This window comes from Microcaecilia unicolor, chromosome 4 (assembly GCF_901765095.1).
Source record: "Microcaecilia unicolor chromosome 4, aMicUni1.1, whole genome shotgun sequence".
Classification (NCBI taxonomy): Eukaryota; Metazoa; Chordata; class Amphibia; order Gymnophiona; family Siphonopidae; genus Microcaecilia; species Microcaecilia unicolor.
The window spans coordinates 63,917,983-63,941,372 of record NC_044034.1 but is presented as its reverse complement, the minus strand read 5'-3'; the positions used below and the strand labels follow the sequence as shown (position 1 = coordinate 63,941,372).

Genomic DNA, 23,390 nt, shown 5'->3' with positions numbered 1-23,390 from the left:
GGCTCGCAGTAGAATTCTGAATGGGTAAGCTTGCAGGGTGGAGGGTGGGTGGGAGGTGGGAGGGTGGGAGGTTAGATAGGCACATTATGAAAGCAAAAATTATAAATGACCAGGTTGAACATGGATGTAATTAGATTATTGGAACACACTTGTAATGCAATGTTTTTTTTTTTCCACTTTATTGTCACCTGTATCTTTTGGTCATTAATAAAAATGATATTAAAAAAAAAAAATTTACTAAAACTACAGTACCAATTTAGCGCGCACTGATGCTGTTCATCCCTAGTAATGCGTGTTAGTGTGTGACAATGCCGTAGGGAATTTTCTGAAATATGTTCCCAAATGAGATGAGGACAGTCCCTTCTTGGCTGAGAAGTCGCATGGTATAAAGGGTTAACTACCTGGGGACGTGATAACAGTATGATTATAGTAGAAGCCAGCAGAATAAATCTCCACTTTAAAAGGGGAGCGTATTCTCTTCTTGGTATGTTGGTTGCATCTGAGAACTTGTGCAATAAAGTGTGTGTGTGGTGGGGGGGGGGGGGGGGGGGGTAATTTCGTACCATTCACAAATTTGTTAGAAACGCGGCCGAAGGAAGAGGCTAATTTGACCCAGAGAAATATGTTTGAACACATGGTTTACATACGTATGTAATTTAATCTTGTTTCATTGGATATGTTTTTATTTTTCTTCTGACTATGCAATGCTTCTCCAAATCCAAATAAAGTCTTCTATAAATTTAAACAAAAAAAAGGTGAAGATGGTCCCTTCCTCGTTTTATGATCCTTTTTGTAATGTTTGGAGAGAGAGTCTCAATTCCCCTCCCCGGGGACATAAAACAGTTCATATGAAATCTCGAAAAGAATCCAATCGATTCGATTCAGCTCTGCTTGGAAAGGTAAAAATTGGCACCGAATTCCTCGCTAGTTCACTCTTTCGTTTCCCCTGTCTGTCTTCTCCTCCCTCTACCTAAAGGGAAGGGTGGAGGGTTGAGGGGGGCGTTAACAGAGCAGGTGTTTTATAGGAGGTGCAAGGCAGGGAGCAGGCTAGAGCCAGGCAAGCAGGCAAACCAAAAGCAACCTTTGAGCTGTCACTTGGAGGCAGGACTATCATCCCGGGATCGTCAGGGGAGCAGGGCAGTCTCATTGAACCCCCTCCCCCTACATGCACTGTCATGTTAATAACGTCCAATGCTGAAAACTTGCTCGGGAAAGAAAGAGGTTGATTTGCTTCCACGGCAGGACCGCACTTGTGAGCAGGTAAGATCGCAGGGCCCGTTCAGCGATTCCTCTAAAACAAAACTCCAACTCCGCATGCCAGGGGGCAGAAATTATTAAAGTAAAGGGTTTCAATAGCCAGGTGCTTTGAGGGAGTACAACTCTTGCTTACTTTTTTTCTGTTAAAATCTGCTAGCAGAGAAGTGAAAAGATATTAGTCAAGCGCTGCAGACTTTTCTGACGTATTCCCGAGAACGTTTCTGAGAGTCTTAGAATTTAGTTAAGGACTTTTGAGTGGCATCTGCTATTTTAAGAAAGAGGTACTGATCTACCACTTATTCTTTCCTACTTTTCTTCACGATTTCCAGAGTATTATTCTTTCTGTTGGCTATACAGAACGAGTGACTGTGCTTTAAAGTAAATCAATCTTGTGCGTATTCATTGTGGGTATCCTGAAAACCTGCCTGGCTAGGTGTGAACCAAGGACCTAGTTGAGAACCCCTGTATTGGACGAATTGTTTGGATAAGGAACAAGAGGAAGCTCTTGACCAGTGTCGTCGTCGTCCCCCCCCCCCCCCCCCCCCCCAAGTCCGTCCTGGAGTACCCTCTGATTTGAATACAATGGAGGTAGTGTCTGCAGATCAATCTTAGGCATATTCATTGTGGGTATCCTGAAAACCTAACTGGCAAGAGGGCATTCCATGACGGGGAAACACTATTCCAGACCTTAGATGTGTAAGAGGTGTTGCAACTCTATAATTGTTAAAGATCAAAGCACATAGCCTTATTATAAGTAATTCTTTTCTCTCTATGTCAGTGGTAATAGTCATATGCCACAGCTCTCAGGACCTAAACAAACCTGAACTGGAATTGTTCATCATGAGTGTTCTGGTAATCTAAAAATGCAAACCTTTTCCCAGCAGTCAGGCTCTTACAGGATCAGAGGGAAAGCATTGTAAGGAGGTGAATGTGAAACCCACACAGAGCTGGCAGTCACCTTCACCAGTGGATGACCTGGATATGATCTGATTGAGGGGAAGATGCTCAAAGCAAACCGGGCTTGCAACGTTTCAGTTAGAGTGGTTTTAGCTAGTCTAAATGAAATGTTATAGAATGCCTAATACTCAAAGGCTTTCAGAGTTGCTTTTACTGTGCATGGAGGCAGCGATGGAAAGCCCTGTGTAAATGAGCTCGCTAGTATTCAAATGAGGCCATTAGCAATTCCCTCCAGTGCTTAGAGAAACGGCACATGAAAACCCCATGCCCTACTGCCTAAAATCTACCGACAGCTCCGAGCTGTCGGTAAGGTTTGCAAGACCAGTTTGCTTTGAGTTCAAGGTTTGCAAATGTTCGCTCCCCTCATCACTTTGAACTTCTAGCCATGCCTCCTAACACAGAGGAAGCACGGCTGCATAGTACACCTTCCCGCACCAATTCTGCCGCTCAAATATTTATTTATTTGTTACATTTGTATCCTACATTTTCTCACCTATTTGCAGGCTCAATGTGGCTTACATAGTACCATAGGCGTTCGCCAAGCCGGTAGAGAACAAATACAAAGTGGTTTTATGGTAGAATAAGGTTCATGTGTTACACCTTTAAAGTAGTAGTAGTAGTAGCTTCTGCTCCTCAACCACCGCTCGATCCCCAGACTCTTCCCCCCCTCCCCCTGCTGGGCCGGGAGTCTGTGAAAAAAGTCTCCAGGCGTAAGGGATAGAATAGAGCCCAGCATTTGCAGTGTCCATTGATTGCCCCAGGAACGTTCTCCCCCTTTAACGTTCAGTGCTCAATGCTAACAGTGTGCATATCAATTGTATGCTATTAGTGTTGAGCATTGGTCAATATTTCATTATCGTTGTGACAGCCGGTATTTTCCGGTGCTGTTTCCTACAACTCCAGAGTTCTGTGCATCTGCCCATAAAAGTGGGAGAACACAGTAGATCAAAACCACAAATCAGCAGAGACGCCTTAGCCTACTTTGTGAAGGGAATAGGGTTGCACAGGCCTTCCCTAGCTGTAAAGAAGCCGATTCCAATTCAGCCCTGCTCGCTTTTCTGCATGGAGAGGAGAGCTGAATGGTAGCCAAATCTTTTATCTCTACCCATCTCTGCTAGGTTTGGCAGCAGTGTCCTGGCAAACAGATATAAAAGACAGTTTGTTTAAATCTAGGCCGGAAGAATGGAACTGCTCACAATGGGAGGGGATCGGCTTAACAGAGCAGTGATTTTTTAGCATGTACCATCTACAGAATCTGGCCGGGGGGGGGAGGAACTTGCTGTTTCAGCTGACAGCAGTGCAGAACTGTAGATTCAGTAACTACCCCTATCCTTGGATCTAGTATCATGTTAACTGTGTATAATCTTTGTATTTATTTGGATTTAGCTCACACCTTTTCCAGTAGTAGGAGGCAGGGCTAGTGCTGGGCAGACTTCTACGGTCTGTGCCCTGAAAAAGACAGATACAAATCAAGGTAAGGTATACACAAAAAGTAGCACATATGAGTTATATTGTTGGGCAGACTGGATGGACCGTGCATGTCTTTTTTTCTGCCGTCATCTACTATGTTACTATGTAGTTCAAAGTGAGTTACATTCAGATGCACTAGTGTCACTCAAAGGGGTCCTTTTACTAAGCTGCGATAAAAGGGGGGCCTGTGCTAGTATCAGTGTGTGTTTTTGACGCTCGCTGAGGCCCCTCTTTTACTGCAGCGGGTAAAAAGCTGTCTCTTTTCTCAAAAATAAATGGCTGTGCAGTAAGTTAACCCCTTGCTGTGCAGTCATTTTGGTGAGGACTGCCACGCTAACCTGGCGGTAACTGAGCAGCACTGGATTACCGCCAAGTAAGCACCAGCACTATAAAAATAGAAAATATTTTTGAGCACTGGAAATGGCACGCCCTGGGGGTGGGAACTACCGCTGGGCAACTCCGGTAGCCCGGCCATAGTTCTGGATTAGTACATGGCAAGCTCGTTGCCTCGATCCAACCCTTTAGTAAAATGGCCCCTAAATGCTAAGATGCCCATTTGTTTTACCTATGGGCTTCTTAGCATTTAGCGCGCCTTAAGCTTTAGTAAAAGAGCCCCTCCCCCCAAGCAAGGAAACATTTGCACAGGCGTCACCTAATTCAGCACTGTTCAATTATTTCCTTAACTCAGGGATTTTCAACCCAATCCTCGGGGCACACCCAACCAGTCAGGGCTTTCAGGATATCTATGCTGAAAACCCCAACTGGCTGGGCGTTCCCCGAGGACTGGGTTGAAAACTTTTGCCTTAACTTGTTGGAACGGCTGTACAGTGGCGAAAGACAGAAATTGTTACATTCCAGCCTTTGATAGAAATCATTTTGGAAACCTCTGCAAATTACATTCTGGGCTCAATTTGTATTTCACAAGATATAGCTGAAAAGCAGATTTTTAAAAATCTACTAAGAGGGCATCTTTACTCGGGGCCTCATTTTCAAACAATTTATGCTTCTAATTTTGGTGCCTTTTTACGAAGCTATGTTAGGCGTCAGCGAGCACCTAGTGCAGCTTACGATGGCATACCATGGGACATGCTCAGCGTACTGCGCTAACTGCACTCTAACAAATATTTTTTGAGGGGGGGTGGCGAGGGCATTCCCGCGCTTAACAGAGCACCTACATTAGCGCATGCTAACTGGTTAGCGCAGGAATATCCCTTACCGCCTACAAAATAAATGCTCATGCAGCAATTTTTTTTAAACGGCTACATGGTAATGGCAACTTTAGCTCATAGCTGTTAATATTTAAAATAGAACATTGGCCCTTTTAAGGCTGCAGTAAAAATGGCCTTAGCAAGCAAAAAGGACCCATGTAAGGGAGCTCTAAGACCACTTTTTACTGCGGCTTACTAAAAGGACCCCTCTGGGAGTTAAGCTCATGTTGACCTCTGAAAATTTACTAGGGCTGAGTGCCTAAATTTATACTAAACATTTCACTAGACTCCTACATTTAGAAGCAACCTGAGCAGATGAAAGCAGGGACAAAGTTAGAAGCTTTGCACTGATTTTACTACTACTACTACTTATCATTTCTATAATGCTACTAGACGTACGCAGCGCTGTACACTTGAACATGAAGAGACAGTCCCTGCTCGACAGAGCTTACAATCTAATTAGGACAGGCAGACAGAACAAACAAGAGATAAGGGAATATTAAAGTGAAGATGATAAAATAAGGTTCTGAACAAAGTGAATAAGGGTTAGGCATTAAAAGCAGCATCAAAAAGGTGGACTTTTAGCTTAGATTTGAAGACGGCCAGAGATGGAGCTTGATGTACCGGCTCAGGAAGTCTATTCCAGGCATATGGTGCAGCAAGATAAAAGGAATGGAGTCTGGAGTTAGCGGTGGAGGAGAAGGGTGCAGATAAGAGAGATTTACCCAGTGAACGGAGTTCCCGGGGAGGAATGTAGGGAGAGACGAGAGTGGAGAGGTACTGAGGAGCTGCAGAGCGAATGCACTTATAGGTCAATAAGAGCAGTTTCAGCACTAGGCTTATAAACTTAGAGCCTGATAGTTAAAAAAAAAACAAACCAAAATAATAATAATGATAAAAAGTTGGGCTCCTAAATTTGTCCTAGTTTCAGCCAAATTTATGAGTATAAACTGTTGGCTGAAAATTCATCAGAAGCTTAAAAGTTGTGTTTATATATTTAGGCCTGCCATTCATTTGTCTAGATTTATGAGCCTAATGTATGAGCTTAGCTGCTGTAAAAGGGAGCCTGCACTAGCATCAGCATGTGTTTTTAATGCATGTGTACATTTTAGGCATGGATCCCGCCCATACATTTACAAACATAAGTCCCAATTAAATCTAATTAGTGTCAATAATTGTTTGTAAAAAAAAGCCAGTTATTGGCACTGATTGGCTCATTATTCTATTAAATTGCATGAGCAAATTGGGGGGTAAATGGCTGTTCTATAACAGAAAATACATGCGTACTTTCCATTATAAAATAACGGCATTCTGCATTTATGCGTGCACATTATATTCATTCGCCCCCACTTATGCCAGCTCAGAGGCACCTAAATGTGTGCATAAAATGCAGGTATTTTGTAACATACAAGCGCATATTCTGGACACGCTGCTGACCTGTCCATGCCCCCCTGATGTCAACACCCCCTTTTGAAAATGAGCACCCTAGAATTTACGTGCCCAGGTTATAGAATAGCGACTAAGGGCGGTTGTGCATGCAATTGCAAACTGATGAACGTTACTTAAGGTTTCCAAACAGATAGAAAAAGCAATGGTCAAAGTCAAAAGGATGCTTGGCTGCATAGGGAGAGGGATGGACCAGCAGGGAAAAAAAAGAGGTGATAGTGCCCTTGTATAGGTCTCTGGTAAGGCCCCATTTAAAGTACTGTGTGCACAATTCTGGAGACCGCACCTACAGAAAGCTATAAACAGGATAGAGTTGGTCCAGAGGGCGGCTACAAAATTGGTAAGCAGTCTTGGTCATAAAGCATAGGGGGACAGGCTTATGAACCGCAACATGTATACTCTGGGAGAGAGGGGATATGATAGAGACATTGAAATACCTCCATGGCACTAATGTACAGCAAGTGAGCCTCTTTCAAAAGAAGGAAAACTCTGGAATGAGAAGGCATACCATGAAGTTAAGAGGCAATAGGCTTAGGAAAATACTCTTTCACGGAAAGGTTGGTGGATGTGTTAAATTCTGACACATTAGACTACCAGAAAGTCATTCGAGAAAGTGTGGGACCGGCATGTGGGATCCCTTAGGAAACAGAAGAGTTAGTGGTTACCGAGAATGGGCAGACTGGATGGGCCATTTGGCCATTATCTGTTGTCATGTTTCTATTAACAACCAATTATTATATTAAATTGCATGGTCATCTGACCTTATTTTATAACAATGCTTGCAAATTTGGGTGCTAAGCATCAATTTAATAGACATTGGGGGTTTGTGTCTATGAGGAAAATGCTTCAGAAACAGAGACATCACAATATATTTTCTGCTCATTCCTTTTTCCTGTCCTAAGAAAGCAGTTTATTTTGTTTTGTTGGTTCTGTTTTCTTCTTCTTGTAATTTTTTGTAAACTCCAGTGTTAGCTGAAAAATGTACATTTCTGAGTCTTGAATTGTTTTTTTGTAGATTAACTTTTAAAAAATGGACTAAAATAGCTACCACACTACTTCAGTCAATTTTAAAGGAAACTTTTGGGCCACCTGAGCTCCACTGCAAAAGACAGAAAGGGAAAGGGACTTGATATACCACCTTTCTGTGGTTTTTACAACTGCATTCAAAGTGGTTTACATAGTAACATAGTAACATAGTAGATGACAGCAGAAAAAGACCTGCACGGTCCATCCAGTCTGCCCAACAAGACAACTCATATGTGCTACTTTTTGTGTATACCCTACTTTGATTTGTACCTGTGCTCTTCAGGGCACAGACCATATAAGTCTGCCCAGCACTATCCCTGCCTCCCAACCACCAGCCCCACCTCCCAACCACCGGCTCTGGCACAGACCGTATAAGTCTGCCCAGCACTATCCCTGCCTCCCAACCACCAGCCCCGCCTCCCAACCACCGGCTCTGGCACAGACCATATAAGTCTGCCCAGCACAATCCCTGCTTCCCACCATCAGCCCCGCCTCCCAACCACCGGCTCTGGCACAGACCGTATAAGTCTGCCCAGCACTATCCCTGCCTCCCAACCACCAGTCCTGCCTCCCACCACCAGCTCTGGCACAGAACGTATAAGTCTGCCCAGCACTATCCCCGCCTCCCAACCACCAGCCCCGCCTCCCACCACCGGCTCTGGCACAGACCGTATAAGTCTGCCCAGCACTATCCCTGCCTCCCACCACCGGCTCTGGCACAGACTGTATAAGTCTGCCCAGCACTAGCCCCATCTCCCGCCACCGGCTCTGGTTACTACAGCTTAATTGGTTAGTATTTACAGGTACTTATTTGTGCCTGGTGCAATGAAGAGTAACTTGCCCAGAATCACAAGAAGCTGCAGTGGGAATCAAACCCTATTCCCCAGGATCAAAGTCTGCTGCACTAACCACTAGGCTACTCCTCCACTTGTTCTGCCAGCGATTTCCAATTTTAGGAATAAAATAGCAAATTCTGAAACTTCAGTGTGGTATACTCTTAAAAGTTTGAAATAAAGGCATTCACTTTATATCTTAACAGTCAGGCAAAGTGGTCAGATCAGTCCTTAATTAACAATGTAATATACCCCACCAACCCAATTAGTTATGAAAGCCCACCCTCTATAACTACCCTAATCACTCCCTTCCTTCTTCTATCCTTCCTCACTCAAACTATGCACAATTCTACTGTATCTGATATCCTGTTATGACAATGTTAACATAATCATGTAAGCCACATTGAGCCTGCAAATAGGTGGGAAAATGTGGGATACAAATGCAATAAAAATAAAATAAAATAAAAATGAGAAATCTTGCACTGGTAGGGCCAGGGAGCAACCTCCTGGGGCCATGAAAACTCTTTTACAAATGGAAGTAAAATGCTGTTTCCAAAGGGAGGCAGCACTGGGATTTTCTTTTGTAAGAGAAAACAGTGACACAATATGCTCTCCCAGTTCTCCCCAGTTCATCTGCCTTTTTTCTTTTGTTTGGCATCGCTTTTGTGCCTTAGCTGTTCCAGCACCACCCATTATTATAAGTTGCAATTTTCTGAATGATTCACCTTCATTATATGGTGTTTGGCATTCCTGGATCTGTTCTGGATCCATCTGGTCCGGGCGTGGGCACAGGTTGGAAGTTGGAACACACAATCCTCTCAAGAATGATGATTTGCAGCCAGCACTTCTACCTTACTCAAGAAGTTGAAACATGTAAACGCCCATCAATTAGAGCAGGAAGGATTGAATGTAATAGCAGGACTCCATTTTTTGGGAGGATCTATGTATAACAGCAGTGAAAACAGCAGAGATGTAGGAAAAAGTGACAAGGAAAAGTGACAGGGCCACATATTTGCTTAAGGGTCAATATTCATCTCGCAGTAGTAAGCTGCTTTCAGCCACAAGCTGAACTAACGCCAGAAATTCAATACCGGGTCATGCACGGCTCCTGGCATTGAATATCCAGGTATGTCCGCCGAGCTGGAAGTCAACCAGGCACTAGTCAACAAGTGCCTGATTAACTCTATGGCCCTTTTACAAAAGCGCATAAGGGGCTACACGCATTCAGTGCATGTCAAATTGGCATTACCGCCCGGCTAGCGCATGCGCCTGGCGGTAATTCCAAGTTTGACGCATGCCGAAAACCTGTGTTAGAAAATTTTCTATTTTCTACCACTGGAGCATTCCTGGTGATAATCGGCAGTTGGCGCACGAACAGTTACGATGCAGGTAACACGTGAGCCCTTACCGCTAAGTCAATGGGTGGCTTTAAGGGCTCAGGCCATAAATAGATGCGCACTGGTTTTAATTTTGCCGCACATCCATTTCCCCGCCCAAGAAATCCTCCCTTTTTTCCAGGCAAATGGAGAAATGGTCCAGCGCGTGTCCAATACATGTGCCCACACTACCACAGGCCACTTCTTGGCGCACCTTTGTAATAGGGCCCCTGTGTTTAGGACAGCTGTTTTGCTCTCCTGACTTTATATAGTTCCTTAGCCAGTTAGTGGACCAAAAATTGCTGATAATCAGCTAAGTTGACCCTTTACTCTAACTCCACCCCCAGCCTGCCCTAACCTAGCCAATCAGGGGATGGCCAGTTAGAACACATATTTAACAGCATTAACTGGTTGAGTGCCACTGATTATCTGGTGCTGGCTCACTCAGTTGGGTTTAACCAGGCAGGAGCTTCTCCTGCCCTGTTAAACCCTTTTGAATATTGACCCCTAAGATTTTGTCAAACAGTGGAGGTGTAAGGCAAAAATAGGACAGACAAGTGGACCAGAGAAGTCTTCTGCGCTTCACTCTAGTGCAATGATTGTTCAACCAGACAGGGAATTTTAAATAAGAATCCTAAATATTTTAAAGCCAAATAAACATGACTGACATAAATGTAGGGAAAACACCAAAGCAAAACTTTATGACCATTGAGAAATGAAGGACAAGAAAGAGGGATAAATTCAATAGACTTCTTGAGGTGCACCTCCCTGGAAGGACTTCCAGGTTAATTGAAGGCATAGTCCCATTCATTCTCTGCCCTGTGTTAAACAATTAGCCCTATGGACCCCTTTTATAAAGCAGTGGTAAGCCCAACACAGGCTTACCACTTACTAAAAAGGAACTACCATTGAGCTACTGCAGCAGCCCAGTGGTAGTTCCCACCCCCAGCGCACTGTCATATCCGGCGCTACAATATATATTTATTTTTGTATCGCCGATGTGTACCCAACAATAATCAGGCAGTGCTGCTGGTTTAGCATAGGAGTCCTTACCACTGTCTTAATGGGTGGCGGTAAGGGCTTCCCCCCAAAATGGCCACACGGCAAGTACTTCACTTGCTGCACAGCCATTTCTTTAAAACAAGAAAGATTCGGCACATGTCTCCTGTTGCCGCAGCTTAATGCACTGTGTTAACCAAGTTTGGAAAAGAGATATCTGGGGGGTGGGGTATGATTGAGGTCTACATAATTCTGAGTGGTGTGGAGCAGGTGGAGGTGAATCGATTTTTCACTCCTTCAGAAAGTACAAAGACAAGGGGACAATCAATGAAATTGCATGAAAATACTTTTACAACAAATAGGTTTTGTGCATGCGTGATGGTGGGCTTCTTACGCACATGTTCAGTTTTCAAAAAGGCTGAGCATATGTGGGGGGAGTGGCCAGCGTGTCAGCAGCCCAGGAAAAGCGCTGTTAACTGCTAGGCTTCAGATGGAGGATGACTTCTTCTGGTGGAGCTTGGAGACTCCTGCCAGCTTAGGTATGTGGGTGGCAGGGGGTCAGAGAGTGGCAGGGGGCAGGGCAAAATTTCATTCCACCCCAATGAGCTCTGCCCCCCCCCCCCCCAAAAAAAAAAAAGAAATTGAGGTCTGGCTACACACCTGAAGCACACAGATGAAGGGAAGAGCTAAGGTAGGAAACACTAATAGAGGAAAGGTTAAACAAAAGGATATCTACTAATGAAAATAACACTGTAATCGAAGACATCTGACTGTGTAACTGGGCAAGAATGAAAAGTATGTACCATTTCATAAAAGAAAAATAATACTATCCAGCAGTGGCTGAATAATCTCTGATCCCTCCCAATGACACATATCACTTGCCACCGTGCATCACATACAGCGCAATGTCACATTCTGTGAACATATTTGACTATTTGGTAATCTCAAATGGTCCCTGCAGACAAAGTAGCAACAATACCATTTGAACATGTGCTGCAAATAAAGAGCAGAGGAATATCTGCTTGAAGGCAGGTCCATACCTCTAATCTGGCTTCATTTGAAGGGTAAGGGGGCTAAAGGTAATTGCCTTTCTGTGGTTTATATGTATTATATGCAGGTACTTTCTCTGCCCCTAGTGGGCTCACAATCTAAGTATTTAAAATATTTATTAACCACACTATCTACAGTTCTAAACGGTATACAGGATGACAGTGGAGGAGTGGCCTAGTGGTTAGGGTGGTGGACTCTGGTCCTGGGGAACTGAGGAACTGAGTTCAATTCCCACTTCAGGCACAGGCAGCTCCTTGTGACCCTGGGCAAGTCACTTAACCCTTCATTGCCCCAGGCACAAATAAGTACCTAAGCTGCATTGAGCCTGCCATGAGTGGGAAAGCGCGGGGTACAAAAAAACCCCCATACATAAAGTAATAAATAAACAAGAAAACAAATAAAACCACTGTACCAATTAACAGTTAAACATGTACAAAATGCTTTGCTCCGTGGATCTTGTCGGGTGATTGTGACCTGGATTGGCCACTGTCGGAGACAGGATGCTGGGCTAGATGGGCCTTTGGTCTGTCCCAGTGTGGCAATGCTCATGTCTTATGTCTTAAGAAATGAAGAGCCAGTAATAATATCTGTGGGAAGAAGCACCCTGTGGATAAGGTCTAATGTAGTATTTAGTTTGAAAACCCCCCACATGGATATTACCAAATCTCTCACTTAGGGCCCTTTTACAAAGCGGCGGTAAACCCAATGCAGACTTACTGCACGCTAATATGGAGTTACCAGCGGCCCAACGTGGGCGTCAGCAGTAGTTCCAGCCCCAAGTGCATGCCATTTCCTGCACTAGGAAAAGTTGGCCCACATTTTTTAGCGTGGCGCTATCCTGGCGGTAATCGGGCAGCGCCACATACTACCCAGTTACCGCCGGGTTAGTTTGGGAGCCCTTACTGCCACCTCAATAGGTAGTGATAAGTGTCCCCCCCCCCACCCCACACACACACACCCACATGGCCATGGCTATTTTCAGCCTTTTATTTTAACCTGCTTTGGTAAAAAGGGTCACGGCAAAAACAGCCCCCACAGCCAATTTTACTGCAGCTTGGTAAAAGGACCCCTAAGTATTTTTAGGAAATGATGGGTATCTTTTGTACACCACTTTAAGTAAGCTGATATTGGATTAATTGAGCACATGTTAGTATAAACGTTAGTGTTACTTGTAGGAAAAGGCTAAAAAAAACTGAAATGTAAATTGTACCTGTATGTGTGTGTGTGTGTAGCAGGATGGGGGAGGGATTTTTATATTTATTTATCAGGTAAATATTTAATCGTAAAATGTTGGGGCCCTTGTAATTTATATGCCATTAGGTGAGGGTGGCACCTAGTGGCCAGATTCAGGACGAACAATTGCTGGATTCCAGAAGGAGCCCCTGTGCTTGACACATGGCCATGGGCTGTCACTGCAGTGCCAATCGGACTAGGGGTGTAGGGGTTGTAAACCAAGGCATAAATCCCTGCATAGCTACAAATGAAAACTTGAGGCACCAGATGGTAACCCTGGTTCTGACTGAGGTGGAAATACAAAAGAGGATAGATAAATATAGATAAGGAAAGAAGCAGATATTGGTTAATATATAAACTCGTGGTGACAGCATTTCTCAAACACCATATACAAAAAATATAGAATTTCATTAAAATATTTTTTAAAATAATTTTGCAAAACAGGTCATAGTATCAAGAGAATGGAAATTCCATAAAAGGATCCATAAGGAAAATAACTGAAGTACAGTTCTAGATGTTGCTGTGCACCACTGCCTGGGGTTCACCACAACTATTAGGGGCAGCAACCTGAAATCATTTACAAAGAGTTTAAGGAGGGACCATGAGCGAGAAAGTTAACAAAAATACAGGGTCATGTATGTGGGGGGCAGTAGGTAATAGATAAGTGCAGTGGACAGTGCTCAAGGATGATCTTATCTGATACCCTCAAAGTGATCAAACATTCTGACAAAACAATGGTGAGAACCAATGGGATGCTACGATGCATGCAGAGAGGTTCAGCCAGCAGAAAATAAAGTAGTGGTGATTTAGGCTGTACAGATTTTTGGCGACATCTCATCTGGAGTGTGAAGTTTGCCACCCCTTTGTATATGTATATGTGCCAGCAGCATTTCTGCACCTAAGTACCCCAATGTTACTATTCATGCAAATGAAGGGGGAGCATGAGCAGGACATGGGTGTGTTTCCCAGTTACACGTGCAACCTGTAGGATACTAGGAAAGACGTGTGCCCTTGCTGCATTTAAGCGTACTCAATTATGCCACTGTAAGACTGCTGTAACTGCAGACACGCTGATACCGGGTTACACTAGTACTCTCTAACAGAATCTGGGAGCCTACAAGGAGGCACCATTTACAGAACTGCTACCGTAGGGTCCAGTTTTGAAGGACACATCTCTGGAGGAATGCAGACAAGAGCGGGTAGTCTAAAGGAGAGCTACCGAAATTATGCAGAGTCTGTACCATAAGTTCTAGGAAGTGAGATAAGGGCAGAGAGAGAGAGAGAAAGGGTAAAGAGTCATGGATTTAATAGATGAATATGATTTGTTACTTATAACCCACCATTCCTTCAAACATTTACTAAGCTGAATTAGCTGTTAGGTCACTGCTAAGAGGAAAAGCTAAGCAACTTGGGGGGGGGGGTTGTTCTTTTCTGTCCTAGCAGCAAATTTTCACAGCTCTGCTAGGACAGAGAAGAACAACACCCCCTCCCCCCCAGTGCCCCTGTGAGCTGCTTACTCCAACTGGTAGGACATTCCAGCCTGAGTGCAGTCAGCCTTTCCCTGACTCATTCTCCCAGTGTATGGCTATATGGATCTAGGTTTTTTTTTTCTACTAGGTAAAGTGCGTGTTCCTTTGTTTTGATTATGGATATTTATATAATTTTTTGGAATATAAAAAAAATGATTGAAATTATAATGTTAAGCATCAGGAAGGAAATGCATCTCCAAATTAATTTATTCTTGGCTTAGACTGGAATGGTTAGAGCAGCAGCCTAAGAACTAGGAAAGCCCAATTCAAATCTACTATAGCTTAACCCTCCATTGCCTCAGCTACAAACGTAGGGCCTCTTTTATAAAGCTGCACTAGCGTTTCCCAGTGCGGAATGCCGACAAAGCCCATCCAGTTTGAATGGACTCCGTTGGCATTGCCGCGGGGCTTGATGAAAAAGGCCCTTAGATGATAAGCCCTCTGGGGACAGGAAAATACCTACTGTCCTTGAATGTGACCTGCCTAGAGCTACAAATGAAAAAGGTGTGAGCTAAATAACAAAAACTAAAATGTTTGGGTCTGTATTCAAAGCGATTTAACCTAGCAGGAGAGACTCCTGCCCAGTTAAGTCATACTCAGCAGACCAGCCACCAATATTCAGTAGCACTTAACCAGGCATTGTGGCTGATCATCGGCTAAGACTCTACAAAGCAAATCCAGGAGCCTGGGAGGAGCCAGAATGTATGTGGCTACTGCCAGTGCCTTCATAGCTAAGCAACCAGCCAAGACTGCTCAAAAGGTTGTCCTAACTTTGGTTGCTTAGCTCTGTGGGTGCTGGAACTGAATACGAGCTGGCTATGTATAAATTCTGGGTAGCAGCCCAATTCCTCCTCTGATCTCCCCTCCCACCCCGCTGAACAGGACCAAACCCTTCTTCCAATCCCTCCCAAAAGCATGTGCCCCTTCCCGACCTCCCCCAGAGCATTTGCCCCTCTCTCCCTCAGAGTATACCCTTACCTGAGGTCCCCCAAAATGCCTCCCCTCCCACCAACTCGCCCACCTGTAGGTTCCCAGCTTATCTTAGTATCCCTGGTGGTCTAGGGGTAGGCCGGGCAACAGTGAAGCCCATGTCAGCTCCGGTCACAGAATGGCTACAGTTACTTCTAGCAGTAATCTGAAGGGGGGCGGGGCTTCTTAGGGGGGATTTAGAAGGGGTACATACTTTTGGAGGTGGGAGGGATAAGGCCCAGAAAGGAGGAGGGTGTTACAATATGACAGATCCCCTTGTGCAGGTCCTGGACAATATTTAGTCAGGGTCCACTTAAACTTCCAACTATGTCCAGTCAGACCCAAATATTCAATACCGGTGTCCGGATATGGCCTGGCATTGAGCATCTGCACTAATATAGTTGGCAACGGTGAGAAGTTAAAAACTTGTCACCGGCTAAATATTGACCAGGTTGATAAATATTTTAACTGTCATTTTCAGATTTGTAAGACTATCAGTTTCTTTGAAGACCCTTCAGAATATGATTTTATGATCACAAACATCATTAAAACAAATAGACATTACAACCATATAAAATTCTAAAATAATAAAAAGATAAAAATGAAAATGCAAACTAGTTGTACAAATGAAACAATGCAATCATTGCTGTAAATAATGCATTTAACTAGCGCAAAAACAATCAACAGTCTACACTCCCTGCTACCCAGAAAAGCCTTACCAAACAACAAAGCCTTCAACTGCAGGGGGATGATCAGAAGCAAACGCCGGTGCTAGAGGCTGTTAGCGCCATACTAGCGCTGGTGTTTGCTAACACCCCATGATCAGAGCCCTCAAGCACATGAAACAACGCGCTTGAGGGCTCTGAACGCAACTAGCATGCAAATGCATGCTAAACAGGGCTAAACATATTCATCCCCAATGATCAGCGTCCAGTGTGCCAAAGATTGGGTTGCTGGCCGCAGCAAACCCTATGCCAGCTCCGAGCTGGCGTTAGGGTTTGCAGATCATTGGGGAGGAATGGTGAGTCCTGTCCAGCATGCATTTGCATGCTGGCAGGGCCCCCATTCCCCCCAACAGCAAACCTGCCAGCGACAGGGGGCTGGAGGTCCGGCAGACCTCCGGTCCCCATGACGATTCCCCCCCCCAAGTTCAGGGAGGGCTGGAGATCCAGTGGGTCTCCAGCCCTCCCAACTCTCCCAGCAAAAGGTCCCTGGTGGCCTAGTGGGCGACCAACCATCCCCTCCCCCAGCAACAGGGGGGATGGAGGTCCGCTGGACCTCCGGTCCCCCCCTAACAATCTCCCCCCCCCCAGGTTCAGGGAGGGCTGGAGATCCGGTGAGTCTCCAGCCCCCCCTAGTCCCCCAGCAAGGGGTCCCTGGTGGTCCAGACTCCCCTACCTTGTGTGTTGGAAGAGGGAGGGTAGCCTGCCTCCCTCCTCTTGCTGCGACGCCGCAAAATGGCGGCACCCAGCCATGCCCAGTATTTCTTTGGGAGTTTGTGATACAAGTACCTTCAGTGTTTCTTGGTGTGTTTTCTGCCAGAAGTACTATTGCTGATTACTGTATTTGAATCACATACATCACTTTTGTGCAGTTAAGGAGCCATCAGCATGGAAAAACCAAGAACAAAGTGGACGATCCTAGGCAGGCCAAGGCAATGATGACAGAGTACTAGAGAGAGTGATGTTTTCCCTGTGTTTCTCCAATAAATCTTCTTACTTTATTTTATTTTTTGCACCAGTGTCCATTGACTAAAATTGAAAATCAGAAGTCCTAAATTTAACATAGCATGCCTTGCCACTCCAAGAGAAGACACACTCTGCTATTTACAGTCACATTCTTAATAAATAGTTTAATAATTGCTTCCTTCCAGTGCTCAGGAGCTGAAATGTTTTGAGAATTCTAAAGGTTTGTTTGAGCATAAATACTATTTGGCAACTTTTGATATTTATGGTTTGTATAACTTGTTTCCCCTTATTACATTTTAATTTGTAATAATAAATCAAAGGAGGAAGTGCTTTTCAACAGAGATAGAAACAAAGCCTCCAAGTTACCCAGTTCAAGAAGGAAATTTTTAGGCCAGTCCTGGATTTTTGCCTCTCACCCTGATGCATGATGGGATCTGTAACATTGACTTCAATGGGTAGGATCAGGAACTACAAAACCCACAGTGCTTTGAGATGTAATACCAGGCCTGCCCAAAAAGTCCCCCTCATGAAAAAGGACAATTTGGCAGCTCTGTAAAATAAATGATAGCAAATAAAGACCACACGGCCTTTCCAGTCTTCCCAGACACAACATACTTCCTCTGTGGTTCTGGACATTTTCAGCAGGATAACTTCTAGATCCATAAGATTCCTCCCCTTTCAATTTTCCTCAGTCTTTAAGTCAATTGGTGCAGTTTAGTGGATGTTTTGGGCTGCTAGTTTGGATAGTCACCTGGTCTTTTCCTGCCACCATTTTTCAACTTCTATGTTGTCCTATCTCTGGAATGACAGACACATGGAGGCGTTGATGTTATGTACTCATATGAAGAATCTCAGCAAAGAGATGCCATATTCTTAATAGGCTTAGGAGGTCTTTTACAAAGGCATGTAGCATTTTTAGCATGCCTTTGTAAAAGACCCTCTTAGTTTTTATTCTAGTTACACCAGTTCAAGTTACTGCTCTGAAGTGATGTTTCAGAAAGCTTTTAAACGTATTATACAGGTTAACTCCCTATGTGATATGCTACAGATCCTACTTCCAGTTTATTTTTAAATCAAAGTTTTTGTACAGACACATCAAGGTAAAGTGAAATATACCCAGTTAAATAGCACAAAATAAATTCAAGTACATTTATCAGGTGTTAGTTCACCATATGGAGACTGAGGACATCAAATTATATCAGAAACAAATCACAACCTCTTTTAAAGTTATCAATAGGTCACCTGGTCTGTTCCTGCCATCATTCTTCAAGTTTCTATGCTATCATATCTTTGGAGGGACTGAACTAGTGGATAGGGCTACCACCAGTAAACTGAAGCCCCAATCTGCACTGCACACCCTCTTTTCCCCACCCTCTGCTCCACATAAGCTTTCAAATGAGATGGTTCTGGGACAATAGATATCTTTCTCTGTTAACAACACATTTCTGAGGGAATTTTACATTCCCAGGGACAAAACCTGTGAATGCATGGCCAGAAAATCTTTTCTAGCAACTCAAGTGGCAGCAGAAAGACCGGAGAAATGCAGTATTAATTTTTTTTTGTTCCCTGCTGCACCTGAAAAAGTGCTTCAGTATCAATGTCATGTCCCCCTTTTAATTCTCCTTACACTTTATGTAGTTTTTCAATGTATTGTAAACTGCTTTTCTGGTTTCTAAAAGGTGGTATATTAAGACTGCAATATACAGTAAATTAAAGATTCCAACATTCCCATTTGATTTAAATCCACAGACACCTCTTTCACCAGAACACAGCCTCTTTAGGGAACCAGGAATGTTATACACATACTTTAAAGACACAGGGAAGTTTATCATTCCTTCCTATTTAATCAGTAATATTTCAACTCTGCAAACACTGTTAAGGGTGTCCACATGCAAAACCATCAGAATTGTACCAGATAACACACCACCCTGTTTCCGTTTCGAGATGATAATCTAACCTTGGTTTTGTTTGTGAAACAGTTCAGCAGTTCTCCAGATATGCATACAGTATTACCACTGGAGCATCAAGTCAGTCATTCAAAATTAATTTTTTTTATTACTATTACCACTTATATACCGCTCCAACCAGAGCGGAGTACAAAATAAACATAAATAATAAAAACTCAGAAACTATATTAACTAATAGTATTAGTGCTGTAACAGGTTGAAGTCTCTGTGTTTTTAGGGTTTAAAAATGATTCTATAATGAGTTATTTTTTTTAATAACCAATTTACACAAATATTCAGTTCCATCCATAAAAAATGGTCAATTTTAGGAAATTAACAAACCTGACTAGGCTCCACATGAATTGTATTTATTCAAGTTACTGATTTCTGTTTGGACCAGGGGCATAGCTATGGGGGGCCACGGTGGGCCTGGGCCCCCAACAAATTTCATCCGGGCCCCTGGTTTGGCTGGCTGGGGTCCCCAACCCCCACCAGCCAAAGTCTTCTTCAGCGCCAGTCTCCAGCGCAGCTGCATTCGCTGCCCTGCTCTTCTTTCTTCTTGCTTCTCCTGTGCATGCTGACGCTCCTAGGAGCCGGAGACTGGCACTGAAGAAGGGTTTGGCTGGTGGGAGTTGGGGACCCCAGCCAGCCAAACCAGGGGCCCGGATGAAATTTGTTGGGGGCCCAGGCCCACCGTGGCCCCCCATAGCTATGCCCCTGGTCCAAACAGAAATCAGTAACTTGAATAAATACAATTCATGTGGAGCCTATTTTAGAAAAGATGTAGAAGTCAGAATTGAGACATCCCGGTCAGGATGACTCAAGTTTCACCTGTAGTTCAGAACAGAATCTACCAACATACAGCCTGTTCTAAAGTACAGGAGAAAAGAGCGTTTATGCGCTTGGTACGTGCAGCATAAATATCCATTTTAGAAAACTAAATGTGGACAATTTTCACAGGTTGAAACCCAGCATTTAAACATATATGTGTCAGCACATACATGGCTATGAATAGCAATATATACGTTTATGTGCCAGTTCATATACATTTATCTTAGGCAGTTTAAAAATATGAACATGTGTTTTCCTGACACTGTCACAGAGATTAGTATCCCTTGTCAGTTTGGCTTTTCGGGGGGGTGGGGGGGCGGGGTGCAAAAAACACTGAGGGATTAAAAGGGCAACCTCCCCTAATTCATCAATAGGAGCAGTTTACCAAAACCTAAACCTGCTTGGTAGCAGGTGTAAATCCTGAAAATCTGTTAGAACATTGACTTTTATTCCCCTTCTGTAATGTAGAATAAACATGTATCTTCTAGGCATGCCCTAGTTCCGCCCAAAACACACAGACCACGCCCCCTTTCCATTTGCAAGCGCTTGGGTTTTTGACATGCATATCCCAGCTTTGTAAATATGGGAACTTAAGAGGTTTATGCAAGATAAACATTGAAGTTTGTGCATTTCTCAAACACAATAGCCCTTCTAAAATGGCTGCCTTAAGGAAAATGTACATAAGCCATTTACATGGCCCCTTGGTCTTTCCTTTGAGGCTTGACACCAGCTGTCACAATGTCCCTTATTGTACAGCACCGTTACTCTGGAATGCTTTTCTGGCCTCTCTCTATCTGGAACTTTCTTTGAAAAATTTTGAAGGTAGACCTGGAAACCCATCTGTTTGGTGAGGCTTTTGGCACAAGACTTGAGAAAAATGTGAACCACTAGGATTTGATGGTCTGTGCCTGCACTTTCTTTTACTGAATTCTAGAATGATTGGCTTTTTTCTTTTCTCTCTCTTTCCTAAGAATGGTGTTCCTTTCAGTCTTCTTTATAAACCACCTTGTTATGCCATCGGGAAAGGCTATGTAGTAAATCTATTAAGTAATTTGTGTTCTTGTGGGCAGATAATCAGAATCTTTGTGCTGGTGATTCACTGCAGTATCATTTTAATGGAATTTGATATTGATGTCCTTAATTGCAATGATATATTTGTTTTGCCTTCTTAGGTATAAAAAGAAGTAGCAAGAAGGATGGATTGGGGAACTCTATATGAGGTGGTAGGAGGTGTGAACAAGCATTCCACCAGCATTGGCAAGATTTGGCTCTCAGTCCTCTTCATTTTTCGCATCCTAATCCTTGTAGTGGCTGCAGAGAGCGTCTGGGGAGATGAGCAGTCTGATTTCACGTGCAATACTTTGCAGCCTGGGTGTAAGAACGTTTGTTATGATCATTACTTCCCTATTTCCCACATCAGGCTCTGGAGCCTGCAGCTCATCTTTGTGGCTACACCTGCTCTTCTGGTGGCCATGCACGTGGCCTACAAAAGGCATGAAGAGAGAAGGAAGCTTGTTAAGAAAAAAAAGGGATGCCTTGATGATAAAGATATAGAAGAATTAAAAGCTCGAAAAATACCCATCCGGGGGAGTTTATGGTGGACATACACAACCAGCATAGTCTTCAGGCTTCTCTTTGAAGCCGCCTTCATGTACACATTTGCCTTCTTGTACACAGGCTTCCAAATGCCTCGTCTGGTAAAATGTGATGCTTGGCCATGCCCTAATGTTGTGGATTGTTTTATTTCTCGACCCACAGAAAAGACAGTGTTTACTCTGTTCATGATTGGTGTGTCTGGTATTTGTATGGTGCTAAATGTGACTGAATTTTGCTTTTTGATTGTAAAAGCCTGCTCTAGAAGATCTAGAAAATATGGAAAACAGCACGCCAACTATACATCCAAAGGAAAAGAACAGGAGCAAAATGAGATCAATGAACTGTACTCTGACAGTTGCCAGAACACCATCTCTGGATCTAAATTAAAATAAAATGTGGAGTTCTAATAAATGCACTAAAGCATATACCCGAAGATACTTTCTACTTACAAAAGGCTGTAGTGCAAACCAAATTAAATATACTGTAGGCCAAATGTACTAAGATTCATCTCTTCCCCCCACCCCCAGACACATGAGAAAAACCCATTAGTACAGCTGCCCTAGGAGGTTTAGACAGAGTAGGAGTAACCCCTTAGTGGGTCTTAGGCAAAAAAAAAACAAAACATGTTGGATTCTCCGTTATGGGAGTTATAATTGTGGAATTAACCATAAATTCCTTTACTGTATGTTGTTGAATGTACATGAAATGTAATTTTAAAAATCCTACAAATGAGGTCCCACATGGCAGAGAAGGAAGCAACAGCTAATTGTTGTTTGCAGACTCCTTCCAACTGAAGCCAATGCTCTGAGGGTAAGGAGAATAAACAGACCTCTGTGGTTAGAGATGGTTCTTTTTTTTTTTCCCCTTCCCCTCACCTCACTCTTACCAGGACAAAACTCTGCCTTGAGAGCCACTGAATTAGCACATATGCCAGTGCCCCTCCTAAACATTCCAGCCCTAGGCATGCACTTAATTTGCCTACCCCTTAACCCGGCCCTGGGGGTTTAGATGATTTTGCCAGATTGCTAACAAAAGAAACCAGATTACAAAATCAGAACATCTTTACCTACAGTGATAATAAAATATAGAAAGTAAAAGCAGAGGTGGTTTATTATGTATGATAGAAGAGATCTATTTTACTTGTAACTGGTCTTCTGGCTCTGTCATGGTTACTTAATGAATGTTTTTACAGGGAAAGTTTTCCAGCTGAAAGTTTTAGGTATTCAGAATTTATACACAAGTATTTTCTAATGACTGATTCTGTTTATAGTGTTATGGTGTAAAGGTGAGTAGCAAATACAGCTATGACTAGGGTATAGCATCCTTTAATGTAACTTATTGAGTAGAAGTGAGACAAATGTATTAATAACAGGAGACACATGTATTAATCACAGGTGTATTTTGCAACTATTTGATCCCTGATAGCATCCAAAGGTACTATGCAACCAAATATTGTGGATCAGATATGGGTTAGTCATGTTATCTGTCTAGCTAATAGCTGCGATTGTCTCAGACCACATTTTCCTTCATGTATTACTGACTGAAGATAATGTACAGTTGATTTTGTAGTATATAGTCCATCCACAGAGCAATGGACACTGGAGCAACAGAAATCAGGAACAGCGAGCAGTGGCTGAAAAGTGTTTATTTGTTTTTATTTTTGAGAAACCAGAAGAGGTGATATTCTTTCCCTCCCAGGAATCTATATGTTTATTTCATGCAAGCAAGTGAGTGAGTGAATCGCAACCTGAGCTGCATGTTTCTAAGTATATAGCAAAAGAAACTGAATGGCTGAAGGATCCTCAGTTCTGCTTTGGGAGAGATCTGAATGTGACTTTCATTCAGAAACATACTTAGCTAATGGACATGCAGTGCAGTCTATGGCTGGCATTGGCAAATCAAATGTCTCTCTTCTTCCTCAGCAAGACCTTGCATTGTATAATTACGTAATGTTAACAGCCGCTAAGAGACTGGAA

At 43.3% G+C, this 23,390-nt stretch overlaps 1 protein-coding gene across 1 annotated transcript; it reads left to right on the top strand.

Annotated features, from left to right (window-relative positions):
* Positions 1-1,052: 1,052 nt before the first annotated feature.
* GJB2 (gap junction protein beta 2) lies at positions 1,053-21,946 on the top strand. Its single transcript, XM_030200286.1, has 2 exons — positions 1,053-1,260; positions 20,991-21,946. Exon 2 carries the CDS (start codon positions 21,015-21,017, stop codon positions 21,804-21,806), a length of 792 nt encoding a protein of 263 aa, XP_030056146.1. The 5' UTR covers positions 1,053-1,260; positions 20,991-21,014; the 3' UTR covers positions 21,807-21,946.
* The last annotated feature ends 1,444 nt before the right edge of the window (positions 21,947-23,390 follow it).

Bases quoted from the DNA above. Each gene is read 5' to 3' on its own strand.
- GJB2 (XM_030200286.1), top strand. From the start codon at position 21,015: ATGGATTGGGGAACTCTATATGAGGTGGTAGGAGGTGTGAACAAGCAT.